The sequence below is a fragment of the Cyclopterus lumpus genome, chromosome 9 (genome assembly GCF_009769545.1).
Source record: "Cyclopterus lumpus isolate fCycLum1 chromosome 9, fCycLum1.pri, whole genome shotgun sequence".
Taxonomy (NCBI): domain Eukaryota; kingdom Metazoa; phylum Chordata; class Actinopteri; order Perciformes; family Cyclopteridae; genus Cyclopterus; species Cyclopterus lumpus.
In genome coordinates, this window is record NC_046974.1 from 21375587 (window position 1) to 21396227 (window position 20641).

The window sequence follows — 20641 nt, forward strand, 5'->3', positions numbered from 1 at the left end:
TCTATTTATTTATTTTAATCTTATTTTTTGTCATTTACAATGTTTTGTCGCGTTCTTTGTTACTCGAAAAAAAATCTATAAATAAAAAGTTTTTTTTTTAAAAATCAGGGAAAATAAGGGAAACAAAGAATACTGGCAATCAAAATGTTGGTTCAGGTCATGCAAGTCGTGCATGGAAATACAGCTATATATATAACATTTTAGAAAGAGTTGCAAATTTAAATATTTGTCTTTTTGTTCAATTGGACAGATGAGTCTCAGAGGTTTATAGTGAATACCTTCAAAACTGTGATACATGTTGTTCAGAAAATCTTAATAGAACCAAAATAGTTGTCCACTTATATGTAAAATGCAATTACCAATTAAAATACAAAATATAGTATATTCTCTGTTTCAATGAGTGTTATTCTTTATTATTAAATACGATGTTGCATGTCATGATAACAATAGTTTCCATCTAAATCAGGTTTGGTCCAATCTTGACTCTTTGACGAGTAAAGCACTAGGACCCTGGGTGCCCTGGCCCAGTTAAACACCGCTTGTTGTTTTATTAATATGCATGCCAGCTCAATTATGACTGGTCCTTATCGACTCATTTCATGACACGGCATACCTAATTGTCTGAGCTGAAACGCTGTCGGGGGAAAGAGTGTTAAATGCCTGCAATCCCTGCATGAGGAAACCAACACACACTTTGATCTGCACACACAGGGAGGAAGTGAAGGAGAGACATAAAGAGAGTAGTGGGACAGTTAAAAAAAATGGTATGCCCCTCTTCACCGTCACACACATTATTTTTAAAGCCTCGTGGCTGCCTTAAGACAATTACTTCACTAATGTGTGTCTTTTTGCTCTGTTGTCACTGCAGCTACTCTTCAGGGAACTAGAGCTATAAGGCTCTAGTGGACCAATTTGCAGATTTATGTGCATGTGTGACCACAACATTGTCCTCCAATTATTAAAAGTGCCAATATTTTCTAAAGCCAGTTTCTATTTACCACCCAAAACTCAACCCCCAAAAGAGCCAATGGGTGGATGGATCCAGCAGCTGGACCAGAATGCAACAGAGACAAATCAATTTGCTGGACGCAGGGTGAAGCGTCAAAGTAGAAGATAGGAGATGAGGTAAAAAAAAATCTACAGATCCCAAATATATTGGGTATTGTCTTGTTTCAGCTTTTTATTGAAGCAACGTCATGTTTACTCAAGATTAGAGCAATTGGAAATATTGTATTATCTTCTCAACATATTTTACCAAAATTCAGCCGGATGTATTTGGTATATTTGGAAACTTTGGCACTCTACTAGATATTAAAATAATGTTGTTCAGGTTTCAAAAATGTTTGCCTGCACAGCGTGGGTTTCTAATGAGTCAGTTTTTATGATTAGACTGTTCGTAAAAAAGAAGGGATGGTAATATCTTAAAACCCATTTTTAAAAGTAAGCTACACTGGCAGGACTCACATTCAAATTATCCTCTGAAGCTATACTGACTACATTGGAAGAGAGAGGATCAAACGCTTTCAGTCATGAAGCTGAAATATGGAAGCAATCAAATTGATATATAAATCTTTGGAAAGAGATGACTTCACCACCGCCACCCTTCTCTGTAAAAGCCTCCCTCCGCCACACAATTTCTGAGTAAATGTTTGACGAGTAAATCCAGGCTGTCTTTGTTTTAGACCTGACAGGGAGACATTTAGCAAAGTAGTGTTAAGAGACAATACATTATGTTATATCTCAGAGTGGAACCCACACAGCTCCAGGGTGGTATTGATCTCATGAGCTGCACAACAGAGTAGGTTGAGTTTAACCTCTTCAACCACTGACCCACAGCAGTAATGGACTCTTGCTTGGAGCTACAGAACCCTTTAACATCAGCGCACCTTAGCCAGAAGAACACGGTAGTAGATATCTCTATAATTAATAAACATTTTACCATTAGGTCAAAGACATCAAGGGACATTATTTAGGCACACATGGCTCTTCAGATGGCAATGTTGGTCTGAGCACCACATTTGAGTTGTCAGAGTCCTGGCAACGGGGACGCTGGCGAAACTTAACGCCGCCCCGTCTAGGACTGTTTTTATTTGGGTTTTTTTCTACCTTTTTTTACAATTTAAATTATTTTTAATTTTATTTAACAGTGTAGCCATTCTTCTGACTTAATTATTCTGCAAATCGTGGATTATTTTTTATTTTGTGATTGCCGTTGGCTCCTGCTCTCCACCACTATGATCTGGTCAACTGGCGTTGGCTGGCTAGCCGACAGTCTCTTGCTGGCCGGCGGCTACCAACGAGCCAGCCGACTCTCTGCTGGATGCTCTCCACCGCTGGCTCCTGGACAATCCTGGACAACTGGCGTTGGCTGGCTAGCCGACAGTCTCTTGCTGGCTGGCCGACGGTCTCTTGCTGGCTAGCCGACAGTCTCTTGCTGGCTGGCCGACGGTCTCTTGCTGGCCGGCGGCTGCCGGCGGGCTGGCCAACTCCCTGCTCCGTGCTGTTGCTCTGGGGCTGGTTGCCTCTCGGCGGTCCTGGTGCTCCGGTGGTCCGGTCCGTGGTTGGCGATTGCGACTCGGACTCCTTCGTCGGCCCCGTTGCATCCACCGAGCCTCCCGCGGAGGGTTTGTTTGCTCCTGGCCTGATCGCTCCACGCTTTCCATCCCCTCCCTCTGGTCGGACGAGCGCATCGCTGCAGCTCATCATCACAACAACAGTCCCCAAGAGCGAGATGGTGGCAACGAAATTAGGAACTGTTACAGCTCCCCCAGCACCCTCTACTCTTCCTGCTGACTCCACTCCCCAAAACCGGACTGGTACACTCCAAGATGTCGTCCTTTTATGCAGTTCTTTGGTTCCCCTATTTTAGTTTGTCTGTTCTGCTTTATTTTGTATTTGTAATTTTCTATTGTGTTCATTTTTACCTTGCTTCTATGTAGAGCACTTTGTAAACCCTGTTTTTAAAGGTGCTATATAAATAAATGTATTAGTATTATTTGATCCCAACAATTACCATGAAAGACACTCATGGTCCCCAGAGGATGAATCCTACTGACTTTAAGGGATTGCCTAACTTTTCCTTGAGTCCAGCTATTCCTTGATAAACGTGTTTTAACATCAGCAGAAGTGGGCCTCAAGTTGCAGAAGGCTGAGAACCCAGAGTACCACCATTGGGTTCATATTCATCAACAACTATTGGACGGCTTTGCATGAAACTTGGTACAGCCGTCCAGGTCCCCTTCAGGATGACTTGCAATAACCTTTGTTGATCTCCTGAGGTTTCCTCTAGCGCCATGATCAGGTCCAATATTAAATACTTTGGATTAGGAGGGGTGCAGGAGAAAATGCAGAAAGACCTTTTATTGAGAACTTCACACAAGTTCAAAGTACACAGACATAAATAATTCTTACTATTAAAAAAACAAAATATTCTTTTGCACAGGTTGCACGTTATTGTTTTGAAAATGTATGCAGTGTAAAACTCTTTATTGCCAAATATTTCAACTTGTTTTGTTTAGTTTTTCACAGGTTGCACTTATTGTTATTATCTTGAAAAGATATCCAGTGCAAAACAGGTTAATTGCAGTCCCAATAAGCTATTTCTTTGCCTTTTTGGCACATATATAACTTTCTTTGCATTGTTCTAACAAAGTGATGGCACATTTGGTTTACTTGAAAGTGATTGCAATTTTCTTTTTTTTTTCTATTGTTTGAAAAAGCACAGATGGAGGAGTCACAAAAAGTTATTTCAATAAAAAATCAGTATAGAACCTTTTTTTATTGGACAGGAGGGGCGTGAACATTTTTTCTTCCTCCAAAGTTGGAGAACCACTGGATTAGAACCAAATATAGTATTCACTAGGCGGCCACACCAGGAAGCTAAGGCAGTCGTCATAGCAACACACGGGTTTGCTTGCAATGCAAAGGTAATCAATCTGTAAACTGAGTGCTCAATTAAACGGGAACCTCAGCCAACAGCGAATCAGCCTGGAATCTCCTAATTGAAGTGCGTAAGAAACATGGTCTTCTCCTGCGTCCAGCAGAGTGGCTAAGTGCTGAAATTAGATATAGTCACAACACAGATGACGTCAGACACACTAATCTACTATGATGTCAAGTTTTAAACGATTGTACCTGTAATCATAAGTTACCATTGAACTCATTCACACATGACGTCTGTAATCGTTTCCATCCCTGTGGGCAGCACTCGTAACGGGGACTGTGACCTTGTCCCAGTGTTCAAGGAAAAAATACATTTACTGTTCCATCACCTACAGTACTGCACACGTGACTTATGAAGCACGGCACATGAACCCACAGTCATGGCTGGCCGCACATCCTAATAAGCTCATAAAGGTAGAGCCATAAATTATCAATATATGGACGTTTCTATTATAAAGGATCTCCATCACTCTTGCTCTGTGCAGGTCACTAACTCACCGGATGGCAGGAGAGAGAAAGTGCGGCGATGATGACGCCGATGACGGCATGACTAACGCTGCCGTTATGAGTGTGTGCACATTGTGGTTGCATTGGAGCAGCTGTCTTATCTTCGCACCGCAGGATGTACAAACAATCCATGACAAAATAACCAATGAGTTTGTGTGTTTGTTTGCATATATGCATCTAAATTGGTCAAATCTCTGTATGCGCTTGCCACTGCCTGACTCATTTTTCTGACGTTTAACAGTAATAGGCAATGGTGTGTGTTCACCCTACAGGAAAAGAGGTTAATACTCCACATTCACACCGATGATGATGATGATGATGATGATGAATATTTAATTAAAGACAGAAATGTTTGAACTACAGCAAAGATGAGGAAGGTTTTGGGAAGCCTGCTGTTTGTTGAAAATATATGAAAATACAAGCATGACTCTGTAGATTGTTCCGGTTTGAAAGGTTTTTATTGTTCTATCATTTATTTTGAATATGTTCGCCAAATATTCAATGCAATGTTGAAGATGAGTGGAGTTGAATTATGTCAAATGTGTTACCTCGAGTATACGCTGGCTCAGCTTCTTTGAACAGACTATTGACCTCAGAAATGTATTGATTGAAAAAGGAGAATAAAAACCAAAAGGGACTTCTATAAACCATGCTGAAGACTTACGGTCACGTCGTTTTTTAAATATATTTTCATTGAAATATTTGGTTTTTAACCAAACTTGCCAAATTCTAAATTAGCAGTGTGATAGGTTGAGGGGAGAAAACACAGCATAGAAGATGACACAGCAGGTACAGGTGCTCTCCTGACCCTACCACATGCAGCAGGACTGCCACCTGGAGAATTGACCAGAACCATGTCAGTAAACACAACACAACAACACCTCGACCAAAGGAACATGGAGCAAGAAAAGTGGTGCAGTGTGTGTGTGTGTGTACCAATCTCTCCAGCCAGTGATGGATGTCTGTCTGGAACTGTGTGTCATCCAGGACTCTACGAGTGAAGCTAAACAGGACACTGATGGCCTCTTTCAAGGCGCTGCTCGAACAATCTGATAACAAAAATATAGACACCGCTGATGGAAGGTCTGTACTTCACAGTAGTATTATGCATGAGAGGCATGTTTGTAACAGGCGTGTTACGGCCACTCCATGGCATGTAGAATTTATACGTCTCTCACCTTTCAGTAGACGAAAGTGAATCAGCACCATGTGACCTCTGACCTCTTATTTTCCCTACCTTCCCTTTGTAGATACATTTCTATCAACATTTGACGCGCTGGTACACTTTCCCCTGTGTCTGTTTTATCCGTTGCTCTTTTTCTCCAGCATGTCTTCGTTTCTTTTTAAATCTGCCCTGTCTGCCATTCTCGTTTCAAATCAGTTTCATATTTTAATCTGATTACAGTAATCTTATTTTCCCTCTGCCGCTCCACCTCGTTTCCTCTCGTACTCCTTCCTACACCCTGTTGATTTGCTGCCAACATCCTCTCAGCTCATGAGACGTGACCAACCATGTCATCGTATATTTTGTCTCATCAACCATCTCTCTCTCATTCCCCATCATACATTCCTTTTGATGTTTCCCTCCTTCCCATCTATCCCGCCGTCTCATCTCTCCCTCTCGGCCTCCTCTCAGTTGCAAATCAGAAGAAGGATTATTTTTCTTTAGTCATCTTCGGAGGAGCATCAAAGAGGCTCCGGCGAGCCGAGTAAGAATAGAAAAGTGATGCTATTAATAACTTGTTTCAAAGAATGCCTACCAGCCAAAACAAAAGCACGGCCTCGGAATCGCTAACAGACACGGCAAGAAAAAAAGCGAGAAAAATAAAAGGTCGACACCACCGCAGCCACACACACACACGCCTTCTTGACCAAGTCGAAAGGCAGATACAGTGAAAAACAATATGTACCATATGCGTCTTTAAATAGACTGTAATGTATCGATGAGGTGACTTCCACTGGAATAGAAACAGAGATATCAGCCGGATATATTTCAAGCTTACAAAGGTTCAAGCTAACGCAAGCTATATTAGTACCAATCAGTACATTCTTGCTCAGTACGGAAAAGGAATGTCCCTAATTGCAGAACTTTGGCTCAGTGGCTACTTTTAAATCTTTCATGCGAGCGAGCCATGGTTAAAGCCATCCTTTGGAACACACACACACACACACACACACACACACACACACACACGCACACACACACACACTCGTGGTGTGGCGCATCGCTGACAGTTGACTGATGTAGGCCTCGTGAAGAACAGTGATCTCCCTTAATTATACATGACGTGTCACAGAGAAGGAGGAGGGTGGAATGAGGAAGGAGGATGGGGAGGGGGGGGGGGGGAGAGAGATATAGATGAGAGATGTAAAAATAGAAAGTGAGAAAAAGGTGGTAATATGAAGCAGAAAGTGGAGCAGAGGATAAGTAGAGAGGGGTGGGGGGCAGAGCAGGATAGGGAGGACAAGAGAGGGACAAATGAGGAGGACAGATGGGAGGGTGAATAAACAAAGATTGGATGATGAAGGGTGGAAGAGCTGAAGGTAGAGGAGGTTAGTGTGTATTGATCTTGACTTGTCTCTCCCGCAGCAGCTCTGACTCAACATTACCTCTGAACATGAGAGCAGCCGGCTGGACGTTCAACCCTGCAGGCTGTAGACACACATGCAGCACACACACATCCTTATACCTGCCTTGTATGCTGCTGTCAAGCTATTCTTAGAGTCACAGAAAACAACTTACAAATAATAATTATGCTCCGAGACCCAGAGACGGAAATATTTTCAAAAACAACGTAAAAACCTCTGTTTATTGATAGCAAACACACACCCAGCTCTCCCTGAAACACACATATGTGTATGTGCATAATATGTATATCGTACTTTATTAAAACCTCTTTCTATTGTTTCTTTGAGTGTTTTGAAAAATGTGTTTGAAAAATGAGGTTGATATGAAAGAATAACGAATGGATACTTAACATTTTTATATTCCATAAAGATGTTTCTAATGTGATGTTCTGTATTTACGGTAAGGTTTTAGGGTGTAATGATATTTGCAGATTTTCTGATAATGCTGTTGTGTATAGTTGGTAGTTATGTCAATTTCTCAGTAATGAATTGTATATAAAAAAACAGCCACAGATCACCCTGATTATGTCAAAATTACATTTGGAGCATGGCGCGCTGGAGAAGATTTGCGTGGCATTTTTTTATTTTGCAATGATGCTCACTCTGTCTGCAGCTCGCTGTGGCTGCAATGTCAAAGTAAATACATTTTTTGACTTTGAATACATCTTTGAAGTGTTGAATATTCAAAGTGTATTCAATCTCTTGGAACAAACTCCAAGAAAACTTGAGGTCGGCTCCAACACTTTGACCAGCTTATTGTATCTCCTATTTCAATCTTAATATCCCATTTATATGTCTTTTTTTGGGGGGAGCGAATCTTGTTTTTCCTTTCTATTTGGTCTTACATTAAATTAAATTAATGAAAGTATTCTGCACAGCAGTTCGAACTGCCTTAATGTGTCTACATTGCAGTAGTGAGACAGGCCGTGGTCATTCCGGCCATAAATCTTCACTAATTCTTAAGGCAAAATTGCATGGTGTCTTGCCTAGAGAAAATTCACAATTATTGTTTGTTGTTTTTCAAGATATGTTAAAGTCTTCATTTAATCCATGCAGGGCCATTCCCCAAGGGGACCAGCCTTATGCACACACATTTATGCAAAGTCAAGAACTGACGCCTCAGAGGAAAGATAAAGGAAACAAGTGCATCGACGACTCACTTCAAGTTAACTAATAAGTCGTGACGCATTTGTTCGCATGTACAAATAAAGAACAATCTTATTTCTTATCACATTATCTTTATGATGGCAATCAATCTAGTGTTGTCTTTGGCATCTCCTCCTGACCTACATATTCAGCACAGTGGAGAGAAGCAGCACAGACAAAATAAGAAAGACAGACGGGGATAATGCAGAGAGAAAAGAAAAAGTAAGAGATGGAAGTCTCCGCAGAGTGGAAAGAGGAGAAGGGACGTTGTTGAACAGCAGAAGTGTAGCATGAGGAGCACAGGCTGTCATGAAATATGTAGGAAGGAGCAGCTCAGCACCGGAACACAAAGCCATTAAAGAAAGCCCTGGAAAAGGCAGTCAGCCAGAAATATAAATGTTCATTTCCTTATCGTGCACACACAGACACACAGCTAAAAGCACTGCACACTTCCACAATCTCTTGCATCTCCTGGTGAAAAGCCGCACTCTGATGTTCTCAGACGTGTACACCGACTTTAACACACTTTTGAGCTCTCAGGGACATGCAAGCACGCAGGTTAACATGCATGTGAGGGGCTGCAACACAAAGACGCTGACACAGCATCTCTCGGACGCTGCCTCCTTCTCTCCCAGTGCACTTTATGCTGTTTTGTGAATCATTGATTGGCTACATGCAGGAGACCACCGAGACAGTTAGTTTGTAGAGTGTTTTCGGTGTTTTCGGGTCAGACAACCGGGGAGAGGCAGCTTACAACCTTTTCTGAAGGTGGCTCGGGATGAGACGAGATGCGTTCACGCTCTCTGCGCCCTCAACTCTGTTCAACTCACTGGGTTGTCAACAAAGCTATGAATTTGGTGCAATGCCTGGAGACAGGATATAGTTTATTTGAATAGCATTCGTATGCTGTTTAGCATTGCACACATTTGTATGTGCCGTGCTTTATTAAACACGTATGAGCTTAATAATCATACGGCGGCAGGTTTGCAGGGTTTTTACTTTTATCTCTCTGGCAGCAGCTGCAGCTCGGGCCTGGAGGGGCCCAGGAGCCACACAGGATCTAATTTGTTTGTGGAAACACAGGGAAACTTGTGTTTTCCTTCATTCAGGCAGCCCAAAAGGTTCAATATTAGATGGCAAATGGGAATTTGTTGAAGCCTGCTGTCAGGTTTTATTCCTTCCATGTCAGTTCTAGTTGGTTGGACTAAAGTTTTTTTAAAGGGACAGTTCCTTGTTTGCTTAAGTTGATCCTGTTTTAGAAATCAAAAATCTGGTCTGAAACACTGATTTACAGTTAATGCCACCAGAGGACAACCACATGTCCAGGGCTGCAGCTCTGGATGGGGACAACTCTTTTGCTCAAAGTGAGACACGTTGACTGGAACTTTAGCAGATGGCATATCGTGATCTTGTAAAGTCATTGGCTACATCTTCACCCATCTGCTGACTATATCACTTTTTTAAGATCCTTATGACATGATGTCATGGGTGACACATTGAGACAGTTTTTTTTTTTTAAATAAAAAAGCAATGAATAGAATTGTCCTTTTTGTTGGTGTGGTTCCTGTCGTCAATTGGACCGTGATTACCTCTCTCGTTTTGAAAGAAAGTATAGATTGTACATAGGTGGCAGATGTCCTCTGTTTCACGTAGAGTCTCAGTCTCAAAGGTTGATGATAGATTTGAACCTCAAGGCTCAGATTTGTGAAATGGATGAGGAAGGTTTTTTTTCTGAGAATGCTTGTCTTTCAATAACAACCCTGTGTTTTGCAAATAGTCTACCTTTTAAGAATGTATAACAATATAATTTGCTAATCGGTTGAGTGCACCGGAGTCCACAGTACACAGAAGGCAGGGCCACTTGAAGCCAGCTGGCTGCAAACAACATGTATCATCACCTCTATAGGCAGATGTTAAAACACACAAATAAGCTCAACTGTCTCGCCCCTTCTCCCTCTCTTCACACACACACACACACACACACACACACACACACACACACACACACACACACACACACTCCTACACTGATTACAAGAAACATCCCAAACAGCAGTTCTCTCTGCCCTCATCATCATCATCATCATCATCATCACTATCACCACCACCACACCCATCAGCTCCATCATTTCTTCTGCCATGATAAATCAAACTTCATCCCAACACACACGCACGGGTTACTCTATGGCTGCTTTTTCTCTCTCTCTCTCTCTCTCTCTCTCTCTCTCTCTCTCTCTCTCTCTCTCTCTCTCTCTCTCTCTCTCTCTCTCTCTCTCTCTCTCTCTCTCTCTCTCTCTACTGCATGCCTCTTACAGAAGGTATGGAGCCAAAAGCATGCGCCCTCTCCAGTAAATCACAGCAGCATGGCAACTATCGAAGAGCAATGCGTTAGGGGTTTGCAGTACAAATATGACGACGTAATCAAGTGTTAATGCAGCCTTAAATCGAGAGTAGTTTAATTCACCCGTTGAATGTCCACGCGTCCACGTGATATTTGCAATAATCACACGAGGTGGTTAAAAGGCGTTCGTCTACCTGGATGCTGCAGGAGACCTCGGAGTCGTCCAGTAACCGGATCGTGCAGAGGACCTCCTGGTCCAAGGAGCGGATGCTTGGGCTGCGAAACCGGAGCATTTTCATCCTTCTGTCGGTTCTGTTTCAGCTCCTCATGTCAGCGGATCCACGGGCAGACCAGACATACGCACCTACCTAGGCTAACATGCATACAAGGAAGTCTCAGGCATCTTGTCACCCCGTGTGACGCCTTTGGGAATGAATGGGTGGATGGAGAGAGGGGTGGATGGATAAGAGAAGGGGTGGATGCAACAGAGCGCCTCCGTCTCCTGCCTGCCCACCGGTGGATCTACAGGAGGGAGGATGGCCTTTCTCTCTCTCTCTCTCTCTCTCTCTCTCTCTCTCTCTCTCTCTCTCTCTCTCTCTCTCCCTCCCTCCCTCCCATGTCTCTTTCCACACATTACAATTATGACCCCACGTGTGTGGTGTCAGATTGCCAGCTGGTATTTATGTATTCACTCGCGGATATTACGAACTCAGTTATTTTAAGGCTAATTAAAACAAATGGTGAGGCTGTTGGTTAATCCTTTTTCAAATCAACGCATTCCTATAGGAGCATAAAAGGTAAATGACTGCATTTAACATTGTGCATCAACATGTGCATTTGTGTCTGTATTACCTTTACGGTTTGGAGACATATATTGAAGGTGATCAAGAAATGCACACAGCTGCGGTCAAACCTCATTTTAACTGTGAGATTATCTTTTATTGTTTAGCAATAATGAAGTCAGCTGTCAGCCATCGGCTGCAACGGACACTGAAAAGGGACGCTGTCTCTTTAAGCGCACACGTCGCCGGTGTGCGTGCTACGTCATCACGTACTTCCGCAAAGCAGCCGGCGGTCACCAGGAAAGAGGATATCTCATTCATCTGCTCCTCCAGTCAAAGATGTTCGCCTGTAAGATGACGTTTGCTTTGGTAACGTGCAGTATGTCAGTCATTATTGTTTTAAGATGTTTATCAGGACTAATTAAACATGACACACCTGCGCAGGGGGTTCGCATTCACTCAAGGCTCTGACTACATGAGTAACTGTACCATCCGGTCCCGTCCCATCACCTGACGTTACGGAAGCCCCACCTGTTCATTTTAACGGTAGGTCGCGTCACAGGTGCACTTCTGTTATCGCGACATGTTTCTACGGTGGAGATGTTCGCGTGTGTAAGAGGTGTCGGCCATGCACACCGATGTAAAGGGACGCTTCTGCCCTCAGCTGTGTGAAGACCCGCAGGCGGGATGATCTACATCATTATGGGAGTCTCGGGCTGCGGAAAGTATGTATTGTCTGATGATCTATTTTATTGACCTAACAAGGTGGAACTCACGTGGGAAAGATGTGTAAATGCTTTGGGAGGCAATGAATAAGATATATGTTTACATTATTGATTACAACTTAAAATAGTTTATCAACTATTGATGCCCCATTACAACATTATAGTACACTGGTATATGTTAAAGGTCACTGAGGAAAGCAGTAAGCCAACTGCAGCACAGTAATCTTCATTATATGATAATGATGATGTAATTAATGTGACAGTAACGTGTTGGCAGGTGTTATTTAATCTGTATGTATGTCTTCCCAGAAGCGCCTTAGGGGCCTTCCTGTCAGAAAAGGTAAATTGATCCATCCCTCTCCCTAAAAACACACAAACACACCTCCCACAATGTATCTGCACAGAGTATGACTTAACACCGCATTCTATGTGTGTTCATGCACGCGTCAGCTGGGCTGGCCCCTGCACGAAGGGGATCACTTCCACCCACCAGGGAACGTTGAGAAGATGGCTCGTGGTGAACCACTCACAGATCAGGTGTGTGTGTGTGTGTGTGTGTGTGTGTGTGTGTGTGTGTGTGTGTGTGTGTGTGTGTGTGTGTGTGTGTGTGTGTGTGTGTGTGTCGTCAGCGTCTTGTCAGCTCAAATTGAATGTCAGTCATTTACAGAGTGAGCCATTTCTCCTCTGTCATGAGTAAATCATTATTTCAAACTCACTCAACAAGTGGCCGGAGGAAGCTTCACGAGAGCGGGGGGGGGACTGAGCTTTTTACTGCAGCCCACAGTCCTTAAATTTAGTTGAGGGATTTATTTCTCATTCATCCAATATTTATCTTTTTTTTCCTGCCCATGCTAACTTAAGGTAGACTGCCAAACAATTGACTGGCTACCTGCCCAGGTTGAATTTACAAGCTGACCGGCATCAACCCCCACCAGCATTTGGCAGCAGTTTGCTAGTAGTGGTGTCTGGTGGCTGATGATAAACTCCCACTCAGAAATCTGCTCTTGAAATCTGCGTTGAATGTTGGTTAAAATTACTCCAGGACCTGCTCTGGCCAATGTTTAAAAAATAAATACTCAACAGTTGGCAGTTTGAAAATGATTGTACATGTGGGATGGGATCAGCAAAAGAAAAAGTGTCTATCATGGCAATAGTTGGCAGGTTGAACTTGGCATAACCGACCAGGAGAATGTGATTCCTCTCATTCAAGTTCACCTCTTCATATTAAAAAGGCAAAGCACTGTGAAATACATGTTACTCCGGATCAGTTGTAACCAAATTAGGATTGATTGTATTTCTGATTGCTGTGTAATCAAAGATGTGTTAGTGCTGCCACGTCCGTCTGGATCTCAGTCTGATTCCCTGAGTGGATCTTTTAAAGACTCCAGTCCATAAAACAGAAAATGTTGTCAGTGAGTTCTGACTTGGAATAATAAGATCCACTATAAACACTTCTCCACGGCTTTTGCTGCATATCTGTGTATATCAGTATTTCTTTTTTTATAATTTATGTTTTTTTATATCTGAATGTTGTGGTTTTCTCTCTGAGGAGCAATGCCTTCACATAGTTTCAAACATGTTTGGTAATTTTATGAAACAACCTTTAGTTTGATGAGCTCACCCTATATCTCCCCCGTGATGCTTCTCGGCTCTCTCTGATGGACAATGCTGTAATTAGATTTATATTCCTTCTTTAAAGCGGCTACAAACATTATTTCTATGCTAACAATGTATCAAATGAGAATGGCTCGTCGTGATAAACTACAGAGAATAAACATCAAACCGACAGGACACCACGACGCAAGACCACGGCGGACAGACGCACCTCAACTGAACATAGTTGAGTATTTAACAGAGTCACATGTTTCCAGGAGTCGGTAGAGACTGAAAACAGCTAAACGAATGAGTAAATATCGGAATCACAATCGTGGCCATAAACACGGCTCCAAATGAGATGGAAAAATAAAAAAAAATCATCACAACGATTAAAACCATTTCTTAACGCGGACTAACTGCTGCTAGACAATTCTGAAACACGTCGACAACGTGCTGCTGATGACGAAACATAAAACGGTGATGTTGTTGTTTTTCTTCAGGACAGATTGCCGTGGCTTTTCAGACTACATGAAGTCATTGAGAGGTAAAAGCAAACGCACCTTTCATCATACACACGGACTCCTTATTATGCACACGCACAGTCACATGAACATCCCATACCGAAGACACTCTTGTAAAGACAGCAAGGGAGAAGATGGTGTGTTTTAGAGAGGGAGAGGGAGCTGAAGAGCAGAGCAGTGAGGTAAGTATATATGCAGGCGTGAAACTATCGGGGGGGGGGGGAGGGGAGAGATCAAAACTATCAAAGATGGTTTTGAAAATTGAGATGAGAGAGCGAGGAAAGGCAGTTAACTGAGCGAGAGTGTGAAGAGGTGTGGAGAGAACTGGAAAGTATGCCATCTCTCTTAAAACGTCTGCGGCGACATCAAAGACTTCTTTTCCAACTCTTCCACACTCGGTCAGCCTTTATCCGCTCATCCGTGCATCATTTCTTTTCTCTCCTCACCACCTCCTCCTCCTCCTCCTTCCCCTTAGAACAGCGTTCACATTTTTTCACGTCAACATTACGGTGTTTTCGATTCAGCGGTTGTTACTAATTTGGCCCTCCGCTAACTATTTGCATTTGTTGTCTTCCCAACCCAGAGAAAGGTGCTCCCGCTCCGATGCTCTTGTGGCGTGCTCCGCCTTGAAGCGCCTGTACAGACAGATTCTGCTTCATGGCTCCAAAGCCCTGGATTCCTCCTCCGGTCCAGGCCGAGATGTCCTGCCTCCAACCCATCCCGATGTCTGTTTCCTCTTCCTACACGGCAACTACGATCTTATTCAGCAGAGGATGGTGGCCCGCAGGGGACACTACATGAAAGCAGACCTGCTGCGTTCCCAGTTTGACATCTTGGAGCCTCCGTCCGAAGGAGAGAATGTGTTGCCTCTGGACGTCAGCAGGAGCATGACTGACATGGCCACGGAGGTCCAGAAGCACAACGCTCGGCCCGAGCCGTCCATATCTAGTTAATGTCGTAGATTAAAGCATCATTTCAGTTGTGGCACAACAGAGAAGCTTTTGGTTTGATCTCCTCATCAGCGCTTCAGCAGAGCATCTTTATGATCCTGTGGAGCAAACACAGTTGGTGCCATTCCACTATATTCTTGCTGCAGAGTATTTGATAAGGCAAAGGTTTCAATTTGATATGAACCTTCAATAGTATGCCTCAAAGAAAAAGGCGAGAAGTTCACACGAGCAGTGATATTAACTATTTTTGAATTTATGAAGATTCATTTTCCTCAAACAAAAAATATGTTATGATGTACCAAAGAAAAGATGTTTTAAATGTTTTGTGTAGAAAATGGACCTAACTATGAAAGAAATGTATAATGGATTTTACAGATGAGATCATATTTTCTTGTATTTTTTTTACCTGGCAAGAACAGAAAATAAATGGAACATTTATAATGTCTTTGTAGTCACTATATTGGGTTGATTTCAGTACGGGACTATTCATTTTTACTAAACTGATGATGGTTTTGGTTGAATATGTAATGTAATAAATTTGTCCTATTGATTAATCAGCTAGGAAACATTTACATTTCTTTTTTGTACCTTTTTTAAAGTTCAGTTTGGTTTAGAGACCCAATGAACTTGTAGACAGCCGAGTCTGAGAGCCGTGGAAGCACACATGCAACGTTTCTCCAGCTATCTATAATTATGTAACACTTCCTTGGTGAATTCTACTTAATTTAACATCAATGTATTGTCCCATATGACTCCAGACGATCCATTTGTTCACCCCTTCAGCATTATTGTTTCTCTCATCTGCTCCTAGATAGATTTGGAGAAATCGAAGCTGCTTCGGTGGAGTTTCTGACACTTTAGCATCAGCAAATAAATAAGTTTAGTTGCAAGCGACTGCAAATCCTGTTCCTGTATCATTTGATCTATCAAAACGGCTTTCATGCACTAACATCACCTGCCAAATGCACCAGCCAATCATAAAGTGCAATCTTCACACTGAATAGGATAAAGTAAAGGTTTAGTTTTAACTGCTCCATACTGCTGTGAGGGAGTCCCAATGAAGGTCAAATCAGGTCAAGATGATCCATTTCCTGATCTATGAGCATCTTGGGAAGACTTGCACTCACACACACACAGACACACACCTCTACTCAGCACTGTAGAGCTGTTTTTGTGGTGTGACTCATCTGCAAACCTCAACTGGAATATTTTAGGAGCTTCTAATCCAGAAAAAAACCCTTTGGCTACTCTCATATCTCACACATCCAGACGAATGGGACACACACATCACACACTGCACACAGACACACACATGTCACTAGAGATTAGCCCGCCAGCCTGGCAGCAACAGACAAACACACACAGGTTGTCAAAGGGATCTCTCTCACACACACACACGCACACACACACACACACACACACACACACACACACACACACACACACACACACACACACACACACACACACACACACACACACACACACACACACACACACACACACACACACACACACACACACACACATACATATCTGATGTCGGCGTGTCGCGTGTCAGTTAATCCACTCGGCCTCTTAAGAGTGAGGACACAAAGGCGGGGCTGGAGACCAGGGGCAACCCTCTGACTCACACACACATCCTGCTGTGCACTTTAATTTGTGGCTGAAAATCACCTGTAGATACAACTTTGTGCTTGTTTGTTATGTTTAAATACATAATGTACGGCACATTTGGTCAGCTGGTACGTCATGTTTGCATGTTTGAGCTAAATATACAGAGACAGATTTCAGGGACATGATTTACACTAAGGGTCAATAATGAGAATAATAAATATTTTGAATAGACCATAACGGCAGATGCTACTGAGTAGGTTAAGTGTAACTGCCCTCTAGTGTTCGTAGTTAAATAGTACAACATTAGATTTATGTCAAATATAGTGAAGGAGGTGGTGGATTATATGTATCCGTCACTTACTATATTAACTATATTTCTATCAATCAAAGATGTGAAACCGGTTTGTGTTTTTCTTCCGTCTTCATTGATCGCGACAACAACTCAGGGTACAACGTTGTTTTAATTGATAATGAGAATAATCATTTGTAGCATCTCTTTTGAATTCTGTGTACCGGTAACATTTCAGTGAACAAGGGAAGCATGGAGGGAACACACTTTTAAAGCAGGAAATGATCAGAAATACAAGTGAAATGACAACCGGTGCATACATACAGTACATAATTAATGAACAACTGAATTATGCTCACATCGGATCCACATAACTAGATGAGTGAACGTATGTTGCTCAGTCAGTTGGTGAACCGCTGCTTCTGGCACAAACACTGCAGCATGGTTCTTTTTTTACTGGGGCTGTTTTGAACATATCAAAAATGAAATCACAGGTGTTCAGCTTCAACTCTTCATAGTCATCTTAGGTTTGGGTTGTAAGTTGATCAACTGCAGATCAGAGTTCCCGTGTGATAAACGAGGGAAATGCAACTTTTGGAGCTCAGTGTAACTATCTGGTTTGAATCTTATGTGAACTTCTAAGAACACGTGACCGCCTCTGGGTGGCACAAGCTCTCATTACTGTGCAGGTGGCCAGATGAAAAGAGGCCTAAGCTTCATGGACAGAGATGAATTATACATGACCTTAATCTAAATATGTCTGCAGTTGCTACAAGTCTACAGGCTGCAAGTTGGATCTCAGTACCTGTACGGATCTGTGATTGTATTATTTTGTTTCACCCATAATAATAACCCAAAGCACTCACTCTGGAAGGACAAAGAGGACAGAAATATCAACAATGTAAAGTGTAGGAAGGTAAGAGCCACTGTTAAACTAAGAATGTTTTGTTTTTTTGTAAAGCACTTTGTAAGCATTGATAATAATATCATTATGTTTGAATGTAGGTGATTTTCTGTGATATGTATGTGTACTTTCACTTATGTACGTATATATGCACAGATCAACATCTGGGTGTGGTTGTCAGAGCCCAAGCAGATGTTGTATAGCGGTGGTGAGGTCTCCTCCAGTGCTGACGAGGACCTGAAGGTTTGCCTCTCTGTCTCTGAAGCCCATTGAGCTCAGATGCTCCAGCTCGTCGTGGAACTCAGCCCTGTCAACATGGACCTGAGGAGAGTTATTTAAAGTCTCACATAATCCAAAAAAAAAGTATTACTAAAGAGGTTGTGTGCCTTGTGTGAAAATACAATTTGCTAAGATTCCATGTGTGTCTCTGCTGAATCCGTTGTTCACCTTCTTGAAATAAATACAACAAAACATTAATACAGTTTGAAAGGTTCAAGGACGCTCAGTAAATCACTTTTGGGCTGAAAATGTTATTTACATTTACTGGTGATATTAAAATCCAGGAGACGTACAGAAGTAGTCATGGTTATGAGGAAACACTGATGATACCCTGTGATTGGTGTCAGCCAGCGCCTGTAGCATCTGTTGCACAAATTGCTGCTGCTGCTGCTCCGTCACCGTGGCAACCCGGGGACCACTTCCTGATTGGCTGTTAAGGACAGAGTCCGACGCCCGCTCAGGGGCATCATTAACACCGGCTCTGCGAGACAGACATATGGTGGAAAGGTTTCTTTAATGCACTTTGTATAAAAGTACTACTTCTGCCGAGCAGCTCCACCATCCTGTGAGTAATCCTAAGGTTGAGGTGTACTGTGAGTGTTCATGTTGCATAGTACTCACATAGGTATCAGTGCAGGAGCCTCTGCAGCCAGAGTCTGTAGGCCCTGTTGGATGAGTAGCAGAGCCTCCATGGCTCTGGGGTTCAACATGGTTGACAGCAGCGCTGGACTCTGCAGCTACATATTTATCATAGAGATTAAATATAAACAATTAGCACTGGAGTTGTTTTTTCTATGTAGGAAAAATGACATTTTTCCAATGTTGGACCAATCGTAACACTGTTGGTTATCTAGTTGCAAGAAGAGAGGGTGTTTAGTAGTGAGCGAATGAACTCACCTGTTGCAGGAAGAGAGGGATCTGCTGCCGCATCTGCTGCTGCAGCTGTGGATTTCCTGAGAACAAAGGGCGGCTCAGCAGCATCTGAAATGGTATGAAAATGAGACCTAAAGAAGACGTGTCTGGGTGTGTAGGATTTGTGTGGAGAGAATATGTGCATGTGTTACCGAGAAGTGGGGAAGGGAGGATTTTTTTATTCAGCAATTCAGATGCTCATAAATAACAGAACCTAAAAAAACTGAATTACCTGCAGTTGTCTCGTGAAAATAAGCAATGTGATTACCCGTCACGCGTTCCCCCGTCATGCATGTTTATGCATTTGCATGCACATATAAATTGCGTATGCTTCACCTGTGTAGCCAGGTCAGGGTTCTGGCTGAGGCAGCTGAGGAGGCTGCTGACGTAGGGCCCCGACAGCAGGCTCTCCATTAGTCCTGGACTGGCTGTGATCTCCTCCAGCAGTGACTGCATGCCTGAGGAAGAGAGGGGGAGAACAGCAGGAGGAAATGTATTTAGCTTTAGTTGAGCCAATTTAAAACAATGACCTGTTTCTTGGTTCATTTAAAAAATAACTTAAAATGCATCAAGAAGCAAAGAAAGCAGACGGTTGACAGATTAGTTTGGTTACCCCACCGTTGTATGGCACTAGCGTATGGGGCTCGAGGTTCTACTTTTTCTATTAGGGTAGTTAAACTGTGTGTATGTTTTGCCTGCAGTACCAGTGCGGTGAGGGTTTGGATCGGCTCTGGGCGTGGCGGGGCGCTCTCTGAGAGACTCTGTGGAGGGTCTGGAGACAGGTGGAGGAGCGTTGCTTTCTCCTTCAGTTGGCTGTTGAGTCCCCGATGATGTTGTCACGATCTGAGAGAGTAAGGACGCCACAAACAGATTAAAAACACAAGATTAGTTTAACTTAATTGGGCTTCAAGGTGACTCAGGAGTTCTGACTCTGCCGGAGTGCATCAGGACCAGCTGCTCTGCTGGGACCCCCCAGGTGCACTGCTAGACCCCATTTCAGCTGGACACAAATACATACACACACCATCACATCACAGCCGAGGGGGAACACTACAGGCACATGTTGTTCAAACGACTACACAGTTTGAAGGCCAAATGGAGTCATTTGACACACCGGCAGCGCCACAGCATCCTTTAAATGCACGTGGCCCCCTGACCTGTCTGACGGTGCAGCCTCCGCTCTTGGTGAGACTGTTGACGGCCACGTGGATCCTTTCAGACCGGTCGCGACGATCACCGGACGCGCTCTTCTCATCTCTCGCCGCGTTCGACATCTCAGTCCAGGTCCGCACCGACAATGATGATGATGATGATGACGACGAGCGGACCAGAGGAGCGCGCAGTCACGCGCAGACGGGAGGTGCGTCTCTGTCCGATGACTCGGCAGAAAGTTGTGGAGGCAGCTTTGACCTGACTGCGCAATAGGAGTGTGTGTGGGGTGGGGTGTGTGGGGGGGTTCTCTGCAAGTAAGCTGTTTAAATTAATTCATGCCAAATAATTAT

General features: G+C 43.1%; 3 protein-coding genes across 6 annotated transcripts in view; 1 reads left to right on the forward strand and 2 right to left on the reverse strand.

The window, feature by feature from the left end:
* frmd3 (FERM domain containing 3) overlaps positions 1-11444 on the reverse strand; it is a 53748-nt gene extending 42304 nt beyond the window's left edge. The window contains exons 1-2 of one of the 2 annotated variants that reach the window (XM_034541567.1): positions 11417-11444; positions 10759-10937 (exon numbers count right to left, since the gene is read on the reverse strand). In XM_034541567.1, the coding sequence (XP_034397458.1) occupies positions 10759-10863 (105 nt within the window). In that variant the 5' untranslated portion in view covers positions 10864-10937; positions 11417-11444. Of the gene's footprint in view, positions 1-10758; positions 11121-11416 lie in introns of those variants that run through there. The other variant, XM_034541568.1, reaches the window with a different exon arrangement.
* Positions 11445-11577: 133 nt separating this feature from the next.
* On the forward strand, positions 11578-15583 carry LOC117736837 (probable gluconokinase). Of its 3 annotated transcripts, none has more exons than XM_034542433.1 (7): positions 11578-11695; positions 11791-11892; positions 12011-12071; positions 12381-12411; positions 12522-12608; positions 14168-14211; positions 14772-15583. In XM_034542433.1, the coding sequence occupies exons 3-7, from the start codon at positions 12034-12036 to the stop codon at positions 15139-15141; spliced, it is 570 nt and encodes a 189-aa protein (XP_034398324.1). In that variant the 5' UTR covers positions 11578-11695; positions 11791-11892; positions 12011-12033; the 3' UTR covers positions 15142-15583. The 3 variants fall into 3 exon arrangements, with proteins under 3 accessions (XP_034398324.1, XP_034398325.1, XP_034398326.1); XM_034542435.1 differs by having other exon boundaries at positions 11648-11713; positions 11838-11892; XM_034542434.1 differs by having other exon boundaries at positions 11791-12071.
* Positions 15584-17197: 1614 nt separating this feature from the next.
* On the reverse strand, positions 17198-20569 carry LOC117736422 (ubiquilin-1-like). Its single transcript, XM_034541747.1, has 7 exons — positions 20297-20569; positions 19844-19982; positions 19476-19597; positions 19125-19208; positions 18849-18964; positions 18558-18708; positions 17198-18269 (listed from the first exon to the last, which is right to left on the reverse strand). Exons 1-7 carry the CDS (start codon positions 20411-20413, stop codon positions 18126-18128), a joined length of 873 nt encoding a protein of 290 aa, XP_034397638.1. The 5' UTR covers positions 20414-20569; the 3' UTR covers positions 17198-18125.
* Positions 20570-20641: the final 72 nt, after the last annotated feature.